The sequence below is a fragment of the Pygocentrus nattereri genome, chromosome 7, assembly GCF_015220715.1.
Source record: "Pygocentrus nattereri isolate fPygNat1 chromosome 7, fPygNat1.pri, whole genome shotgun sequence".
NCBI classification, from domain to species: domain Eukaryota; kingdom Metazoa; phylum Chordata; class Actinopteri; order Characiformes; family Serrasalmidae; genus Pygocentrus; species Pygocentrus nattereri.
This window is the reverse complement of record NC_051217.1, coordinates 43,263,578-43,283,790: the sequence shown is the minus strand read 5'-3', so window position 1 is coordinate 43,283,790 and position 20,213 is coordinate 43,263,578. Positions and strand designations below refer to the sequence as shown.

Here is a 20,213-nt window from a genome sequence, read left to right as displayed (position 1 = left end):
GCAGACCAAATGTCATAAACCCGTCTTGTTACATTTAAAGTAAAGGGGGAACTTCAGCTTGGACCCCCCTGCATGCAATGTTCTCACAGCGCACTAAATGGGCATCAAATCATGCAGCAAAAGTTTCTGATTCCACTGAAATCAGAGCAGGACAAACAAACAGGCTCTTCACACTGTGGCCCACCACAGCCTGCCCAGTAGGAAAGGCCAGTACAAAGACAGGCAAAGCTGTACGTCCACCAACACGCCCCCTGCAGCCCATGTACAGCTACAGTCACATTCTAATGCACTACAAGGGCATTTCCGGAGCCAAGCTAAAAAAATGTAGGCAGCAAATCTTCCCCATAAGTGAAAAGGATTAAAATGTAAACAAAGTCATTTGGGGTGGTGTTCAATTCTAGAGAAACCTAGAGTTAGGGTTAGAGTTTACAGTGGTGGTGATGGGAACCAGACGTCAGAAGTGTCTACAAGTTTCCTCACAAACCGTTACTGCATAAAATCGTTTAGGAAAACAGTTCCTGAGACATTGTTTACAATAGTTTTGAAATGATTTCGGTCTGATCTTTTGTTTTTTTAAAGGACAGGTACATGCAGTGTGTGGTGAGGCAAAATAGTCCCCAACAAAAACGTACTATTTTCAGATTTATCACTATATTACTGTCATCAACATTCCATATAAAACTCAGAAGACGTGTGCAAGTTCACTGGTGGGTTTAGATTCTAGATAACATGACGAGATTTGTAAACATGGTGACCGCTGGTTCCTATCAGCACCACTGTAAACAATTCCTGTAAAAAGGAAAAGAAAAAGTCAGTAGAATTCCCCTTTAATTGGGACAAAATATTATATAAATTTACCTCCTCAGTTGAAAAATCAAGAAATAGCTTCGTTTGGCGATTTCACAAACTAATCATAAAATCAATAAACAAACAAACAAACAACGGAATAATGGAATAAAGGATGGTTTTCTTGAGATTCACATTGAGAATCTGCCATCATAAGCAGGAATAAAGGTATGGAAGCTTAGAAATCACAGAAATCAGGCCTGTGGCTCTGGTATGTTAGTCGGCTGTATTGCTTTTTGTATAATCGTTTGTGTATTTGACGTGCACAAACTATATGAGAAAGAAATGATATAGTGAAATTAAAATGTTTCTCTATATGCAGACACACCACTCACTGTGGATACAGGTAATAAAACATTACAACGAGGTAATAAAACATTTCAGTCATTACACTCGGATATTATTTGCTATAACTTAAGTGATGCCCTGGAGAAAATCCAAGCAAAACGACCACAGAGAGCGACTCAGTCCAGTGAGCCAAAGCTCATTAAAACACCTCAGTACAGCTCAGAAGCTTAACATTTAACTAAACCTTATTTGCTTTGCTGTGTGTGTGTGTGTGTGTGTGTAAGATAAGAGGACGAAGGTAAACCACAGGCAAAAGGAATAAAAAGCTTTCAGAGATTAGAATCATTGCAGTGCTGTGGTTTCCCCCTTTGGGCTGTGTTAACATCAGTAGGCACAGATCTGATTTTTAAGCATGAAATGCTGCTGTAAATCGGAATGTTTGCATATCAGACTTCAGACACTCACTTTACCGTGCGTGTGTGCATCACTGCCGTCATCACACAGCACGGACAGCAGGTCATGCATATATAAAGGTCCTTTCGAGGCACAGACATGTTCACACTCACGACAAACGTGGCTCTTTTACATGAACGTGAACCATAAGCAAGCTCAGATCAGCGCTGAGTAAAGAAACAGAAGTGAGGAATTCAGTGCTGAAGGGGACGCAACGTGAGAGCTGGTTGGCGACCTGCTCTAGTGTTCTGGTTTGGAGAGCTTGTTAAAACTGACTGACAGTCTGTGTTAGCAGATACTGGTGTAGGAGACTGCCACTCCCACAGAAATGCATTTGTAAAATGAAGATCATCACTTACTCTGAAAAAGAACTCCTCGTTCCACTTCGGATCCAAAGTCTAAAGGAAAATAATAATGAAGAAACGATCATACGAATATAAGCGGGAAACAACCGTATGTCTCAGTGCGGGAAGGTTTAGGTACAGACGTCACTCACCTTTTTAATGGTTTTTGTTTGAAGGCTGGTCAGTTCTCCATTGACAGGATCATAGAGAGACAGCCTTGTATATGGGTCACTGTAAAAACAACAACAACAACAACAACAACAACAACATTACTAATACATACATACATACATAACAAATGCAAAAGTTAGAGAGCATTCTTCACTTAGTTAACTGAGTCAAAACAGCCTTATATATATATATATATATATATATAATATTTTATATATATATGTATGTGTATGTTTGTGTGTGTTTAGGCTTTGTTGTAATTAGAGCTTCCATTCTTTTTAGAAGTTTCGCTTTCATTTTTTCAAAGAAATCTGCAGCCACACCTCCAAAGTTCAGTCTTAGAAGTTGCACGATCCAGGAATAACAAATATATTCACATATAATTATATTTATCTCAGCTCTTTTGGTGTTTCGGTGTTGCAGTTTCTAACAAAGTTTTTTTTTTGCTGTCTAATTCTTTACTTGACAGCTACATCTTTCAGGCAGCTTTGGTGGTCTACCTGGTCTTACAGGTGGTTGTTAGGAGTCACATTTTCTAGGTAGCGTTTAATCAATTTTTTAACCCCAATTTTGGAAACTCCTGTTTTTTTCCATCTTGGTTGTGTGGCAGATCTCCTTACATACACCTTCTAATTTCCTCAGAAAATGCTGAAGAATTAATACGTTGTACTACATTGTAATACGTGGTCATTTCTGACTGGAGTGCGGGGAGATATATATATATATATATATGCGTTCTCTGCACAGTACTGTAAATACAAACTACTACGACTGCTACTAATAATAAATGAAAACTATAAATGAACCAGCACAATACAGTACATTCCTAAAACTTGAGTCACACAGGAAATCTACACATATTTGGAAACAATTGGAGGCGTCAGCTACATCCTCCCAGAGTCATTTCCCAATTGGATTAGACCCATCAGAAGGGCTTCTTTAATGACTGGACAGACTGCGATTTCCCAAAAGCATTGACTGCATTATGAGCTTGAAGTAATTAAATTAAAGAGATCAAAGCCAGTTCCGATTTACACACTAGTCTTTCAAGTATAAAGCAAAGAAAACAGATCATTTCCAGGTCTAAACTACTGCCACATGCAGAATCAGCAGGTTGAGGATGACTGAGCACCTTTATAACAGATACAGCACCATACTACTATTAGAGGGCATTTAATGTAGTATTTCTATATTTGAGTGTCTGTTTTGCAAGCACATGTCTAAATGCAAAAGGGGACAGAACAGGTACAGTTAAGAAATTTCAGATGTCTTCATCTTCATATATGTAATCAGAGTCATTCAGAGTGGTTTGGTGTGAAATGGTTCAGGTGTCTTTACAGTGGTGGTGATGGGAACCAGGCGTCGCCATGACTACAACACAAACATAGTCATTAAGTTGGCTTGAAAATGTTATTTACTATCCAGAAGCACCAGAGAACCTACACGAGTCTTCTGAGTTTATGTGGAATTTTGTTGACGGTAAAATAAATCTGTAAGCCAGTATATGTCTTTGGGCATATATGTATGTCTATTTTGCCTCACAACACCCTGCAAGCACCTCTCTACCACAAACAGATTTTTAAAAATGTTGTCATGCCAAAACTTCCTCAACATTATCGTAAACAATGCCTCAGGTATCAGGCAGTGAACTCATATCCATGTCATGTAGGAACTTCCTGTGAGGAGCTTTTAGTGGTGGATGTCCGGTTCCCATCATCACCACTGTGGACAATTCTGACTTGGTAAGCTTCTCTAGAACGGAGCGTTTCCACTTAACCACTCTCAATGACTCATTTTTAAAAAATGGAAAAAACAGAATTCCCTATTTAATTAAGCAACCCTGACCAGGAGACGTTAAACCAAAGCAACGTTACAGATTCCCAAAGTGGAGGATCATTAATCGATTAACGATCGGTTCATGGCCGGAACAATGACTTCTCCGATGTTTTAACGTAAAGAGAGCACAGAAAGCACACAGAGAGAATTATTAGCAGGAACATTGTGATCAGGCGTGAATATCTCTGCATACCTTGGGCACTTTTATTTAGGTCAAAAGAGAAAAGGAGGCTCGCTCAAGGACAGCAAAGACTATTGATCATGTTGCCATCTACTGGACATGAGGGATACAACCTCAGCAATGGAAATGAGAAAGAACAGATGTAGAACACAACTGGAGGTGCATCAGGCGGTATGTAGCGGCCTATGGATCGTACATCTTGCTGACTTATTTAAGCAAGTAAAGCGGCCTCTAGAAGACTGCAGGTGGCCGTGCTACCACAACCAATACATGCCACAAATACTGCAGTCTTTATTTCTACACCTTAAGGTGACCCGACATCTAGCACTGTATTAGTAAGTGATGTCAGATATGCTCCAAAAAAAAAAAAAAAACTATTAAAATGCATCAGAATTGAGCTCTAGGCCCATCACACCACATATATTAAATCAATAGGCCATATCTTACATATATCCTCGACAGACTGGTCTCAGCCAGAGCTCCATAGTGTTTCCTGCTATTTTTGATCAAATGTGGTACGTTCTCACTCAGAAAATTCCTAGAAGTTCCTAGAGGTAACGATTACTTCTAACAACTCTTCTTTTAGGGCAAATTCACAGACGTATCGCTGCGAGTTTGAACTTGAACGCGTCTTCAATCATGTGTTCTTAGTTTTGGGCTAGCTGAGTGTTGCCAAAACACACGCAGAGAGTGTTGCTGTGTCGTCGTGATGAGGGCAGAGTCACCGTAAACCACAAACATAAAACACCAGACTGATGAGGAGTACAATAAACGGAGTTCAGTTTCACTCAGAGGCAGAAAAAACAGCAACTACTTGATAATCTGTTTATATTGTAGGGTCTATAGAGTCTAAGCGTAAGGTGATACGCTTGATAAGCGGTTTCTATGGATACCGGGTGTGACAAATAAACAATAACTGCAACCTGGACACTTTGGACAACAATGTGTTTTAAAGGACTGACCTGGCACCCAGGATATCCTTCTTAGCCAGCCCGATTCCAGCGATGACTTTTACTCGCAGGATCCTGGCTTCATCCTGTCGGAGACATCAGATAAATAATTAATTAACTAATTAACTAATTATTTACAATAAAAGTGGTATTCAATTCTGACCCAATATAGTATCACAGAATTAACAGGCCAACATAAAAAAAAACAAGTGGAGATATGATCAGGTTCTGAGTGCTGATAAACAAAACCATACTAATAGCTGTGACGTCAGAGCCGAGGTGAAGCTGTAAACTCGGGACAGCACGAGGGGAGTGAGTAATGGTCACGAGACACGGAGGAAAAAGTCAAAGTGAAGAAAGTGATAACCACCTTAACCAGGGGAGATGACCAGACAGGGCCTGCCAAGCCTTTTTATTAGACCAACATCATCAATACATATTTACACCTGATAAAACAGAAGTTACTAGGAAATAAATGTCAAAAACAAGTGTAACAGGCAAATAATATTAATATTACACATATAAAGTCACTGGCTGAGGATAAGAGGATGCACGAACTGAGCCTATGTTGTTTTCCTCATTTTAGTCAGACTTCACCCACTAAATATAACCACTAAAAGTCTGAAATGACTCAAACATCTCCGTTTTTAGTGAATCCACTAAAGAAGAGATGAACTGGGTGAATGCAGAGGCAGCTGAGAGCACACAGAGCTGCCCATCCTCCTTAGGACGAAGCTAAAGTCACCTTCTTATTCGAATTTTCCCGTTCCACCTTAAATGGAGCAGCGGTTACCCTCTGGCGCCGGCGACAGAACGTAGCTGCTGCACCATTTAAGGTGGAACGGGTCAGTTCGAATACGAAGCCAAGTTCAGCCTCGTCTGCTTAGGCCAGCTAACGCCAGCAGACCGTCAGTCTCAGTTACGTGACCATGTAAAGTTAGCAGCTCTACCGACACAGTGCGAGCTCGAACCGGGATCTGCGAGCCGGGATCAGCGAACCGGGATCTGCGGGCTGGATGAAGTGCTTTAACTTACCTCTTCAGCATGCAGTCCCCGCACCTCAGTCACGGCTGCAGCCATGTTATTATTGTTATTCATGGCTTTAATGATCGATAAACAGGCGGCGGCGCTGCCGGCAGGCGGTCTTTTTCACTAAATAAAAGAACTGAATCGTGTTAGTCTGTCAAATTCCTCCGAGTGGTCCCAGCCGAGCTGCTAGATCCTCAAATGCGTCGAAGCATCTGCGCTGGCCATCTTACCGTCTCTCTCCTTCCGCTTACAGCACACGCCCACTTACGAGAAACCACGCCCATACACTCGAAATCACGCCCACACACGCGAAACCATGCCCGCACACGCGAAACCACGCCCATGAGTGGCTAAAGAGCGATAAGTGGGCGGAACCCTTACGCCCCGAGGGAAAAACACACAATAATGCATAAAATGTAAACAATAGTTTACAACATACGTTATGCAATGACAAAAATTGTATGTAATTATTTATAAATATTTTTGTAATATATATATATTTTTTTTAATACAAAATTTAAAATAATAAAATTTGATATTTTTAAAAATAAATTTCAATCATTATTTAAAAAAATGATATGTTATATAAAATGCATATAAACTGAAAACCAGGCTGAAATATTTTTGTAGGTTTTTTTTTTTTTGGAAGGTTTGCAGTTTGTACTTGTACAAGTAGTACCTGCTCTGTGAGGGTCCATGGGGGCCCTGACCACTGAAGAACAGGGTAACAGAGTATCAGAGAAACAGATGGACTACAGTCTGTAACTGTAGAACTACAGAATGCAGCTATACAGTAGGTGATAAATTGGACAGTGAGTTTCTACAGGACTATAATCTGGATAATGTGTTTTTGTATTGGTTGTAAACACTTTTATGATTTTTCATCGTCAGATTTATCACCACTGCACATGAATTTTTTCACGTTCAGTTTCATGTGACACACAACAGTTTCATATACATCACTGACCTGATAGTCTACAGCATAGAAGGCAGAGGTGCAGCTGCTCATGGAAACTCATTTCATGAAGCTCCTGACGCAGTTCAGTTTTCATATAAGGTCAAATTAAAATGAATATAATAATGGCTGCATTCATGTGTCCTCACATCCTCAGCCAGCTACTTTATTTGTTTGACATTAACATTATTTGCTTTATTTCACTGAGTTTTTTATAGCTGGATTATATTTATTCCATAGTAACTTCGGTCCTGGTTAAGGTGGTTACCACTTTCTTCACCTTGACTTTATCCTGCGTGGTGTCTCATGACCGTTGCTCACTCGCCTCACACTGTCTGAGTTTACAGCCTCGCCTCAGAACTAACTACATCTAACTGATTTCCCTATGACGACAACAGCTCTGCTTAGTGCATGGAACACCTAATGAATATATAATGAGTTACCTGGAGACTGATTCTAGCTCTCCTTCATAACTCTAGCTCTTAGTGTGAACTGAAAGTGGGGCTGGAACTGATCTATTATCTATCTATTACTTATCTATTAAGAAATCTATTTTTAATGAGGCTGAGCTGGAAATGGTACAGAGACTTTATGACGTGCCTTTATGACCTACATCAGCTGTGCGTTCAGTGACTCAGAGTTGGACAACACATGCCAGTGTCACTCGTGAAGTGAAGTTAGTGGCACTTCTCTTCTGTAAAATAAGTCTTAAAATATAATTACTATCACCACCCGTGAGTTCAATTTATGTCTGCTTTAAAAATAATAATAAAATAAAGTAATAAAGTCCCTGTTGTTGTTTTTTGCATCTGTAAAAAATGAAGGGATCTGTACTTTCATTAAAATTAAATTATTAAAATTAGCAGTTATTACAAAAATGCTTAAAATGTCTGTACTGACCATTAAAATGGAGATTATGAGCCGTCCCACTTCACCGACACTGTACTTCTCTCTGAAATATATTCATCAAAAGCTTCCAGTCACACCATAATTACACTGGGCCTCATTCACCAATACCTTCCTAAGTTTTTGCATAAGTTTGTTCTTAAGAAAAAGTCTCTGTCAGACTCCTTTGTGTTGTTGAGTGTGCGTAGTTACTGTTCTTACCCAAGAGCAAATCCCAAATAAGAAAACATCGGGTCAGAATCTTTATGAAATGAAAGTTTGTTTTAAGAAGGAATTTCTTTATAGGAATGGTTGGTGAATGAGGCCCGTTGTAATTTGGTTCGTGTACAAGCAATAATTTATCTAATTTAATGAAAAAAGTCCTTTTAACCTGTGTCCTACATTTTATGCCCAACCTTACGCCACCCAAACTGGTTCCCTCTCATAAATAAAAACCATTTACTATGATATATACAGGAATTTGCCTCAACTTCTTGCTTTCTCAAAGAAGTCACTATTCTCATTCTGCTTTCTCCTTTTCATTTGGCTGACGCTCTTATCCAGAGGGAGGCCAAGGTGGTGTTAGGAGTCTTGCCCAAGGACTCTTATTGGTATAGTGTAGGGTGTTTGCCCTGGCAAGGACTGAACTCTAGTCTACAGCATAGAAGGCAGAGGTGTTACCCACTACACTAACCAACCACACCATTTACACACTAAACCAGACTTGGCTGCAAAGGGAAAGCATTCAACTCTGTTATCAAAATATTACTGATAGTAAAAATAATTTATATTCACATATTTTAAAATGTATGTAAACTATCTGATTATTAGTAGTTAGCATGCAACCTGTGCACTCTGTCAAGCTCACCACTCCTGAATGCTACTTATTTTTGGCTAAATTTGCCACCCTGTTGCCTGTTATTGATCTTCAATTATTTAAAATAAAAATGAAATTAGAACGGCTTGAAACAAAGATTTAAACAAAAACAGTTCGATTGAAACAATTTTTCAGTGTTAGCTACTTATAACAACACTAATACAAGAAAAGGTTGCACTATTTCTTTCATTAAGAGTAAAAAACTCTAACCATCATTCCACCACAAGAAGCGGTCTTTATTAAACACTGAAGACACATACACAGCACTGAACTTGGAATGGAGGTCACCACTAGCCACAGGCTTCAGCCTGATAATAGACCAACTCCCAACACAAAACACATTAACAGCCCATGTCCCCCAACAAAGAATAGCACAATAAATACATATACATATCTTAACCCAACGATGAACAACATAAACAACAACAAGACGTCCCTTTTCCAGAGGGCGTGTGCCTCCCATGATTCACAAGCCTTAGCAGCAGGTTGTTACATAACCTCTCCTTCAAAGGTTGACCACACCGGTGACATAGCAGCTCGAGCTAAGTCACTAGATGTGTGCAATCCTGGCCAGACAGACACCGTCCTCGCCATCACGGCTCCTTCTGTGCGTTTTTAACAATGCCACTCCACCCAATGGCCGTTCACTCTCTCTACCTCCCACTGTGCCATCAACGTTGGCATGAACACTGCTCATGTGTGCTACGGCTCCACCTCCTCTGCTGGTGACAGACCTGAGCTGGACGGTGGTCGCCCTCCCGCTGTTTGATGCGCCTCTTTTGGTGTGTGCAAGCGCCCCCGGATACTGACAGCCAGCAAGCTTATCACAGCAAACACAATGAGCTGTCTGTCATCTGCTGCATTCAAACCACAACCCATGGCTTCTGCTGAACATCTCGCCCTGCATCTGTTTACCTGCTGGCCCAAGCTCATGCCATGTGCGGTACTCTCTCTAAAATGCCAGCTCATCAACTTCTCCCCTGCTTGCATCGGCGCTCCCAAGCTAAAACCTTTGACAGTTCGTTTTTGCCAGCTTCCCTCTCGCGAGCACTACCATCGCACTTTGCCGTCCTGTCTCCAGTCTCAAACACATTATCATAGTGTTTTGTAACACAGTTCCACTCCAGACATTGGTGGGTGCTATCCTTTATCAGTATAGTGATGAAGGTGGGCCATGATTCCAATGCAAGAAGCACGTTTTATTAAACACCAAAGCAGAAAGCCACTGGCAAAGCACTAAACTCACAGGGGAGGTGAACACTAGCCATAGGCTGTACCTTGATGATAAGCCAAACCCCAACACAAAACACATTAACAACCCTCATCTCCTGACACAGAAAAACACAAACAGATACACTCACCTCAACCCAGTGAACAATGACACTGACAACAATAAGTCTTTTTTCCGGAGGGCGCGCACCTTCCCTTCACCCTCCTGGTGTGGCCTCATGAGCTTTTAAAGGCCAGCGGCAGCAAGCAGTGGGTTTGCCACAATGTGTAAGAAGTATGAACACCACATGAAACATGAATATAAACATACCACATATATACCACATGAAACCTTGGATTTTTATTATTTATTTGAAAAGCTGCTAGAAAATAATGAATTCAGTCGACACAGGCTTACACCTACCATTTAACAGGCTCTAAAAATGCAGTACATTTCACAAAAAATAGCTCATATAAATAGCTATTTCAATTTAAATACATATAAAATAATAATATCAAATGGCTCAGCCTAAGGTGAGTGCATCTGTGTTTTTCTGTCAGGAGATGAGGGTTGTTAATGGTTGTTAATAGTTTTGTTTTGGGGTTTTCATATTCTGGCTTGGTGCTGTCTGATTATGTATTGACCTGATATTGATTGTACAGACATGGCCAAAAGTTTCGAGACTGAAAGAAATTTGTTTTCACAAAGCTTGTTGCTGCAGTATTTGACATCTTTTTGTCAGATGCTTCTGCGTTATGCTGAAGTGCAATAATAAGCATTTTCTACGTTTTTTAAACATTTATTGACAAATACGTCCAGTTTATGCCAAGTGTTTACAGTTTTGACCCTACTTTTTCAAGACTTCTGAAATTCACCCTGGTATGCTGGATATCAGTTTCTGGGCCAAATCCTGACCAATGGCCGCCCATTCTAACCTAATCAGTCCTTGGAGTTTCTCACAATTTCTCTGTTTTTGTTTGTCCACCCACTTTTTGAGGATTGATCCCAGGTTCTCGATGGGATTGAAATCCCATGGATCCAAAATTTCAATGTTTTGTTCACAGAGCCACTTAGTTATTGCTTTTGCCTTGTGACCTGGTGCTCCATCATGCTGGAAAAAGCATCGTTCATCTCCAAATTTAAAGAAGATGCTCTTGGAAGATGTTTTGATGCCATTCTCTGTTCATGGCAGTGTTCCTAGGCAAAGTTGTGAGTGAGCCCACTCCCTTGGATGAGAAGCAGCCCCACATGGTCTCAGGATGCTTTACTGTTGTCAATGACACAGGACTCATGGTAGCTCTCACCTTTTCTTCTCCGCTGAACCTTTTTTCCTGATGTCCCAAACAGTCTGAAGGGGGCTTCATCTGAGAAAGTAACTTTACCCCGGACCTCTGCAGTTCAATCCCTGTAGTTCCTGCAGAATGCCTGTTGGTTCTTGATGCTTTCCTTGGAGAGACGTCGCTTCTTTTCTGCCCTTCTTGATACCAGGCCATCCTCCAAAAGCCCTCGCCTCACTGTGCGTGCAGGTGCACTCACACCTGCCTGCTGCCATTCCTGAGCGAGCTCTGCACTGGCGTTGACCCGACCCCGTAGCTGAATCCACTTTAAGAGACGGTCCTGATGGATTTGATGGATTTTCTTGGGCACACTGAAGCCTTCTTCACAGCAACTGAATCTCTCTCCTTGAAGTTCTTCATGATCCGATAAATGGTTGATTTAGGTGCATCCTTACAAGCAGCAACCCCTTTGCCCGTGAAGCCCTTTAGATGCAAAGCAATGATGACTGCACATGCTTCCTTGGGGGTACCCATGGTTAACAGAAGAAGACAATCATTTCAAGCACCACCCTCCTTTTAAAGCAACCAGTCTGCTCTTCTAATTCAGTCAGCATGACGGAGTGAAATCAGCTGCCTTGTCCCCGTTAACACTTTCTCCTGAGCTGACAAGACCACGGAAATGATGTTAGCAGGTCATTTTGTGGCAGGGCTGAAATGCAGTGGAAATGGGGTTTTTGTGGTTAAGTTTATTTTCATTAATTACAATTCATCTGAACATCCTTCACAACAATCCAGAGCAGCAGACTCTCTGAAAACCGGAATTTGTGTCAGTCTCAAAACTCACTTCTGCATGTTCTATGTGTACAATAAGAATCATAATACATTAATAAAAGGTGTCAACCAGTCTTGCTCGGTAGCCAAGTCACTGCTCTGTAGGCTAAAAATACGATAAACAACACCTCACCCCACAAAAACACCTCACAGTACATTCACCTAGTGTTCATTAGCACTGGTATATTTGAAAGAATGGTATATAAATGAGCTACAGAGCACAGTAAAGTGTAAACCTAAACTTTCTGCAACATAACATCCTTTGTGGGTATGCACTTTACTCAAGAAACTACTGAGATTATCCTGAAATAGAAAAGGACTCATCTTAGACCCACACACACACACACACACACACACACACACACACACACACACACACACACACACACACACATTACTTTAAAGAGCTCTATTTTACTGCTGAATCATCTTAATCCTGCAATAACAAGCAGTAATTCAGCTTTCATTCAATTCATACTTGTATTCATCACTGTAATCATAAACAAAAATCTGTTTAATCCATTTAATTCTACAGCTAAATAATGTTTTCAAGTCAGGAGGCTTTTATTGTCATTCCATCTGTGTACAAGTACACAGTGGACTGAAATTACGTTCCTCCAGGAACGACACGGAGCAACAAGGAACACGAAGTACAAAGTGCGAACGTGCAGACAGAGTGTACAAACAAAAAATTAAACTAGAAACAATAAATATGATAAATTAAACAGATATTAGACACAGTAAACAGACAGGACAGTGCAGCACCGACACGGCACTCATTCTGGACATGAGGTCGTGAGAATAAGGTGCAGAGATATTAACCTGCTGTGAGTCACGCAGTCAGATGACGGACATAAACACAGCAGTTACTGAGGCAGAAAAACAGTGAAAACACAGTGCAGCAGCAATGTGCCAGGTAGTGCAGGTAGAGCATCAAATGAGGTGTGTGTGTGTATGTGTGTGTGTGTGTGTGTGTGGGGGGGGCTTTCAGTTCAGTCCTTGTGAGTTTAAAGACCTGACTGCCTGAGGAACAAAGCTGTTGCAGAGTCTGGCAGTGGTGGCACGGATGATCCGGTACCTTCTGCCAGACAGCAGCAGTGAGTAAAGTCTGTGTGAGGGATGGACGGGGTCGTCCACAATGCTGGTGACTTTCCGGATACAACGTGTGGTGTAGATGTCCATGATGGAGGGGAGAGAGACCCCGATGATCTTCTCAGCTGTCCTCACTACACGCTGTAGGGTCTTGCGGTCAGAGGCGGTGCAATTCCCAAACCAGACGATGATGCAGCTGCTCAGGATGCTCTCCACAGTCCCCCTGTAGAACATGGTCAGGATGGGAGGGGGGAGATGAGCCTTCTTCAGTCTCCGCAGGAAGTAGAGGCGCTGCTGGGCTCTCTTGGCTATGGAGTTGATGTTGAAGGACCAGGTGTGGTTCTCTGTGATGTGGACACCGAGGAACTTGGTGCTTGTGACGATTTCCACAGCAGAGCCAGTGATGTTCAGTAGGGGGTGGTCACCTCGCACTCTTTGGAAGTTAACAACCATCTCTGCACAGTAAGAGGAGCTCTTTTGCTTTTGATAATGACGAAGTGTAGTTACATAATAAAATACACTCCCCTGCCACTTTATTAGCTAGTAAAAGGTTGGACCCCCTTTTGCCTTCAGAACTGCCTTAATTCATTGTGGCACACTTTCAACGTGTTTCAAGGTGTTGGAAACGTTCCTCAGAGATTCTGGTTGGTTATTTGAGTTCCTGTTGCCTTTCTATCATCTGGAACCAGTCTGCCCATTCTCCTCTGACCTCTCACATCAACAAGGCATTTTCGTCCACACAACTGACCGCTCACTGGATATTTCCTCTTTTTTCGGACCGTTCTCTGTAAACCCTGGAGATGGTTGTGTGTGAAAATCCCAGCAGATCAGCAGTTTCTGAAATACTCAGATCAGCCCGTCTGGCACCAACAACCACACCACATTCAAAGCCCCTTAAATCCCCTTTCTTCCCCGTTCTGATGCTCGGGCTGCACTTCAGCAAGGTGTCTTGACCACAACTACAGGCCTAAATGCATTCAGTTGCGGCCGTGTGATTGGCTGATTAGCTATTTGAGTTAACAAGCAACTGAGCAGGTGTACCTAATAAAGTGAGTGTATAATTCATTGTGAAATATTCGTGCTGTACATTAGAGCATGTAACGACGTGCTGCTGCCCTCTGGAGGCAGTTTGATGCACAGCCACTGCTCAGTTCTAACCAATCACAGTGCGGGATTCCTCCCCCCGCCCATCACGCGTTTCCCAGGAAGTGCTGGATGCACCCAGACTCTGATCTCTCCGCAGGAAAGGTTGTCATTCTCTATTCACCTCGTTTAGGTTTAGACTCGTCTCTTCAGCTCCTCGCGTGTTTGTGCTGACCGTGTTTCCAGGCTTTTTCAGCCACGTGTTGACGGGGCTCAGCAGGCAGGCGCGATTAGAGGGGGGTCGGTTTCACATGCCAGCCGTGTGTGATGCGGTCAGTGTGCCCGAGCTGTTCTGTGGACACAGGGCGAATATAACTAGCTATCAGTCTTACTGAAGCCATCACTACGAATCAGCATTTTAAATGGGGAAGGTGTAAACAAAGTGTAAACAAAGTGCAAACAAAGTGTGAACAAAGCCATTCAGAGCGGTTTGGTGGGAAACGCTCCTGTCTTCTATGCAGTGGTTCTATATAGAGTCATGAGTTCTACATAGAACCGTTCCATGCCTAAGCAGTGCTTTGCATTGTGAAATGGTTCTTCAGATTGATGGAAAGTGTGTTACATGTGGCTGCATATCGTTGCTGTCGGTTCAAAACCTCGCATCTCCATTTTTGTCATTTTTCAGTTTTTGACATGACTTGAAAAGACCCACAGTCCTACATATTGTGTGTGAATTTCATGATGATTGGACCAAAAGAAATGACCTAAAATGACTTGGACAAAAGTCTGGTTCCATTGACTTACATTAAAAGTAGAGTCAGTTTTTGCCTTCTCCTGTAAAGTTACAATTTTGGAGATACGAGGTTTTGAAGCGACAGCAAGGATATAGAGCCTTTTTGAAGATGACGTGTTCTTCTATCGTCACTTTGACATTGTAACAACAGAAGAAGTCGTTGTGGTGCTATACAGAACCATTTTGTGTCTAAACGGTTCTTTGCATGGTGAAATGATCCTTCAGATTGACGAAGAACGTGTTATATGTGGTTCTTCACCAAAAGTGGTTCTTCTGTTGTTTACAAGAATATTCTCCGTTAACCCGAATAAACTTTTCACAGTGAAAAGAAAAAATAAATGAAGGATTAAATGGTTCTTTATAGAGTTCATGGCTTTAGTAAAAGCAGTTGTTCTATTTTAAAGAACTCTGTAAGAACAGTGAGTGTAGAGGAACTTGCTGAGTCAGAGTGGTTCACAGTGGTGGTGATAGGAACCAGACGTCCACCTTGAAAAGCTCCCTCACAGAAAATGACTACATGAAAAGGTTATTAATACACGGTTTCGTTTTTGAGACACTGTTTTATGATTTAAGTTTTGAACTACAGTGCTTTTTTTACTCGTAATAGCATTGAAGTATATCGCTGTTGTCGGAAGAAAACCTTGTATCTCCAAAATGATAACTTTACAGGAGAAACGTGCTATATTTTTAATGTAAGTCAATGGAACCAGACATTTTTCCAAGTCGTTTTGGGTCAGTTTGTTTAGTCCTTTCATCAAGAAGTCTACAGGCCAACTATGATATAAAGGCCAACTGTTATTTCAAATTATGCCAAAAAAATAGAAAAATGTCAAAAATGGAGATATGAGGTTTTGATCCGACAGCAGCGATATGCTGGGTGTTGTAATGCAAGACAGTCCCCACGGAATTTTTTTTTCTTCAGATTTACACTCTATTGCCACCATCAACATTACGTAGGTTTACTGGTGGTGGCTATATTTGTGTTGTAGACATCACAAGCCCTGGCTCTGATCATCACCAGTGTGTGGTTTCTAACCACATTTTCAAAAATTGTAAAAACATACCAAATGCTAAAACTGAGAAAATTTTGTGTTTTGAAAAATATATGCCCATTTTAAATTTAATGGCAGCAACAAGTTCCAAAAAAGTTGGGACCGGGGTCTGTTTACCACTGTGTTTCATCACCTCTTCTATTAACAGCACTCTGTAAGCGTTTGGGAAATGAGGAGACCAGTTGCTCTGGAATGTGTTGCTGCCATCAAATTCAAGATGGGCATATATTTTTCAAAACAATAAAATTTTACAGTTTCAACATTTGATTTGCTGTCTTTGTACTGTTTTCATATAAATATAGGGTTTAAATGATTTGCACTTCATTTACATTTTGCACGGCATCACAACGTTTTTGGAAAGTTATGTTGGGCCCTCAATCTCACCTCACAGCTGTTGAACTTTCTGATTCTGTGTGAAGAAATTAGCACTTAGTCCCGAGTGCTAGAAGAATATATGGCTCTATGGTAGTATGGTGGTATGTCATTTTGGATGCAGCCATAAGAACAGAGGTTTACATTTTTTCCTAGAGCAGTTTGTGCTTCGGTGGCGAGAGTGGAACAAACATGATGTTAATCACAGTCTCTCTTTTTCTCTCTCGTTCAGGCCTCTGGCTTCACAACAGCATTTGTTTACAATGAATACCAACTTGGCAGCTCACACCTACGTCGTCACTGGTGGAGGAGGTTATTTTGGATTTCGGTATGTTTCGGTAGACAGTGGCGTAACATACAGTGGCACCAAAAATACTCTGCAAAGGATTGTTTTAAAAGGCAGCTGGCATGTTTTAGCTCAACATTTCTTTATGGACTTCTGCCAGTTTTCCTGCTGTTAGAAAAGCAATCCAGCTTTCTGCTCTATAGAACATTTAGTTTAGTCTGGTTGGAACTCTTCTCCAGACTTTATCCACACCATCAGTGTCCACCATCAGTCTGATGTGGTTTTAAACATTTTATTAAGTAACCTAAAGAGCTTCACCATTTGGTAAATTGTTAAAGTGTCCAAAAGTTTTGAGGGCCACTGTATTTCACATATTGCTTGGTACAAAATTTAAATGCAGTCACTTTGCAACATTAAGGCCTGCATTTGGTACTAAGCGAGGCCTTTGAACATCACAGTAACTTTAAATAAAATCAGAGTTGAATTTCCTGTTCGGAGCTTAAAGGTCTGAAATAAGGCGGTTTGCATTTGATGTTTAAATTGTTTTTACTGGTTTTGAATGGTGGTATGTTCTCTCTTTAGATAATGGAAACTAATGCAGAATCTGAAGGCGCCACTAGAGGGCGACATCAACCTGATTAATGTGGTTTTAGGGGGCGAGTAGCGTTCTCAGACAAAGCAACTTGTTGCATTAATTATTCAGTGAAGTTGCAGTGTAGTTTCATAATGCTGCTTTGATTCATTAGAGCAAATCCAGCACTGAATTAACGATCACTTATGACACTGGTATGCTCTTGCTCAATAGCCCACACTACCATTACTTTACTGCACATGCCACATCGTTGTCATTCCTTCAGACTTCATTTTCATCACTAATTGTCCAAATTTAGACTTCCTGTGCACATTCTTGTGATGTCAGATCTTACATAATAGCAGTTGATGAATAATTTATAGTAGTCATTGTGTAATAAGCCCAAAGGTAGATAAATAAATAGCAACCTTAGCATGTATTTATTGATGAACACTGATTTTTCATGTCCTGTTTATCAAATAAAAGACTTAGGTTGTGTGTACACACTGGTAAATTTGAAATCGTCCTGTTCACAGCCCACTCCATGTACAGATGGAAATTTCCACAGGTGAGAAGAAACGGCCCTCACGCTGGAGTTATAAGGAGTGTTGCAGCCTGCCAGGACAGCCAATCAGAACAGAGAACGTTTATGCGTATCAGTCTTAAAGGCGCAGTAACAAAAACAGACTGCTAATTCGTAAGAAATGAAGAGTGGTTGGAAAATGAATCCTGGTGGTTTTAGGTAAATAAAACGTTTCAGTAAGGCGTCATTGTTTTATTTGCCATATTTACCTGTCTTGTGTCTTTGTTTATTTGCTTGCATGCAGTCTTGCTTGCACCCTCCGCAATGAATCGTCCCGAATCCTCCTGTTTGATGTGAGGCCTCCAAGCGCGGTGTTGCCTGAAGGTGTGGAGTTTGTTCAGGGTGATGTGCGGGACTACGCTCAGGTGGAGAAGGTTCTGCAAGGAGCGGACTGCGTCTTCCACGCCGCCTCCTATGGGATGTCGGGAAGGGAGCAGCTCAACAAGAAGCTCATCGAAGAGGTGAACGTTCAGGGAACTGAAAACGTCCTTCAGGCCTGCGTAGCTCTTGGGGTCCCACGGCTGGTGTACACCAGCACTTTCAACGTGGTCTTTGGTGGTCAGGTCATTAGGAATGGCGACGAGACGCTTCCCTACCTTCCCTTACATCTCCATCCAGACCACTACTCCAGGACCAAGTCGCTAGCAGAGATGCGGGTGCTAAAGGCCAACGGTTCACCGCTTGCAGATGGATGCAGGATCCTGCGGACTTGCGCTTTGCGTCCGGCTGGAATTTATGGCCCTGGGGAAGAGAGGCACCTTCCGAGGATTGTGGGATACATAGAGAACGGCCTCTTTAAGTTTGTCTATGGGGATCCTGACAGTCTGGTGGAATTCGTTCATGTTGATAACTTGGTTTCTGCGCATGTGCTAGCTGCAGAAGCACTCACGGAGAAAGGCCAGCACTGTGCTGCTGGACAAGCCTACTTTATTTCAGATGGCCGACCAGTCAACAACTTTGAGTTCTTCAGGCCACTAGTGGAGGGTCTGGGTTACTCTTTCCCCAAGTTACGCCTTCCAATATCTCTCATTTACTTCTTCGCATTCCTTACCGAGATGGTGCACAGCGTGGTCGGCCGTGTCTACAACTTCCAGCCCCTACTGACCCGTACTGAAGTCTACAAGACTGGGGTCACCCACTATTTCAGCATGGACAAAGCCAAGGCCGAGCTGGGCTATGACCCCAGAGTATATGACCTGAAGGAAGTGGTGGAGTGGTTCAGGAGCAGAGGACACGGGAGAAAGCATGCTGCTTCACCGGTGAAGAAACTGATCCTCGATGCGTTGTTGTTTCTTATCGTTGGTGCATTAATCCTGTCCTTTCTGCCAGTCGTGGGGCAATAAGGGCAGCATCAACAGCATAGTGATACAGCTGGTATTTGCGCCTGCATCCAGTATGAAGTAGCGCTGGAAACATTGGTCATTCTTATAATTGATTACTCGATCGACTGGTTTTTGATTAATCAACTAATTGAGCTAATGTGGCTCCTGCTCTTCCTTGTCATTCATCGTTCATAGTTCTTTTATAATGCAGATGAAACAACAGAAGCCATATCGCCCCCTACACTTCCTGTAGTGTATTGCAACCTGTCAGTATGACTGTATGGATCATATGAAGGTTATAGAGGTTTAAGGAGTTTTTATTTTTTAAAGAAACAATAAAAGCAATATTGCCTGCTACTGTACCTGTAGTGTATTACAGTCTGACTGTGTTATAGCAATGCTATGAAGCATTATAGAGTACGGATGGTATAATTTTTATTCTTGTAATAAATTGTCTTGAAAAAGGATCATTTTAGTAAAATAAAATTTTTAATAAAGGATTCTCTCTCCTGTGTTATATGTCTTTATAATGAAGAATCATGAGATGTCTGTTCGAGAACAGTGAAGAACCTGTCTTACCCAGAGTTGCTTCGTCTAAAGAAGGGAGGATGTTATTACTGCAGTAGGCTAAAAGGATGTGGCTAAGCTAGTTATCTTAGCTTAGGTGAAAAGACAATTGGTATGGTTCTCTGCTTATTTTAAAGACTTTAAATTGTCACCTTTCTTGGGTAAAAGTCAAGCCATGTGATCTCCTGTGGATTTTTGGGCTGAGGATTATGGCAAAAATTCCCATAAATGCACTCCTAACCCTTGCAGGAAGCCTTCCCAGAAGAGCTGAAGCTGTTATAGCTGCAAAGGGCGAGCCGACATCATATTAAACCCTGGATTAAGAATGGGATGTCACTCGAGTTCATACGCATGTGAAG

At 41.6% G+C, this 20,213-nt stretch overlaps 2 protein-coding genes across 4 annotated transcripts in view; one reads left to right on the top strand and one right to left on the bottom strand.

Moving 5' to 3' along the window:
• The window catches only part of nedd4a (NEDD4 E3 ubiquitin protein ligase a), a 45,621-nt gene extending 39,273 nt beyond the window's left edge, over positions 1-6,348 (bottom strand). Inside the window, exons 1-4 of the mRNA XM_017705037.1 lie at positions 6,105-6,348; positions 5,082-5,155; positions 2,084-2,162; positions 1,947-1,985 (exon numbers count right to left, since the gene is read on the bottom strand). Coding sequence (XP_017560526.1) covers positions 1,947-1,985; positions 2,084-2,162; positions 5,082-5,155; positions 6,105-6,167 — 255 coding nt within the window. The 5' untranslated portion in view covers positions 6,168-6,348. The remainder of the gene's footprint in view (positions 1-1,946; positions 1,986-2,083; positions 2,163-5,081; positions 5,156-6,104) is intronic.
• The window catches only part of sdr42e1 (short chain dehydrogenase/reductase family 42E, member 1), a 51,359-nt gene extending 31,572 nt beyond the window's left edge, over positions 1-19,787 (top strand). Inside the window, exons 1-3 of one of the 3 annotated variants that reach the window (XM_017705038.2) lie at positions 14,402-14,473; positions 16,758-16,853; positions 18,210-19,787. In XM_017705038.2, the coding sequence (XP_017560527.1) occupies positions 16,789-16,853; positions 18,210-19,308 (1,164 nt within the window). In that variant the 5' untranslated portion in view covers positions 14,402-14,473; positions 16,758-16,788 and the 3' untranslated portion in view covers positions 19,309-19,787. Of the gene's footprint in view, positions 1-14,401; positions 14,474-14,497; positions 14,641-16,757; positions 16,854-18,209 lie in introns of those variants that run through there. The other 2 variants (XM_037540110.1, XM_017705039.2) reach the window with 2 other exon arrangements.
• Positions 19,788-20,213: the final 426 nt, after the last annotated feature.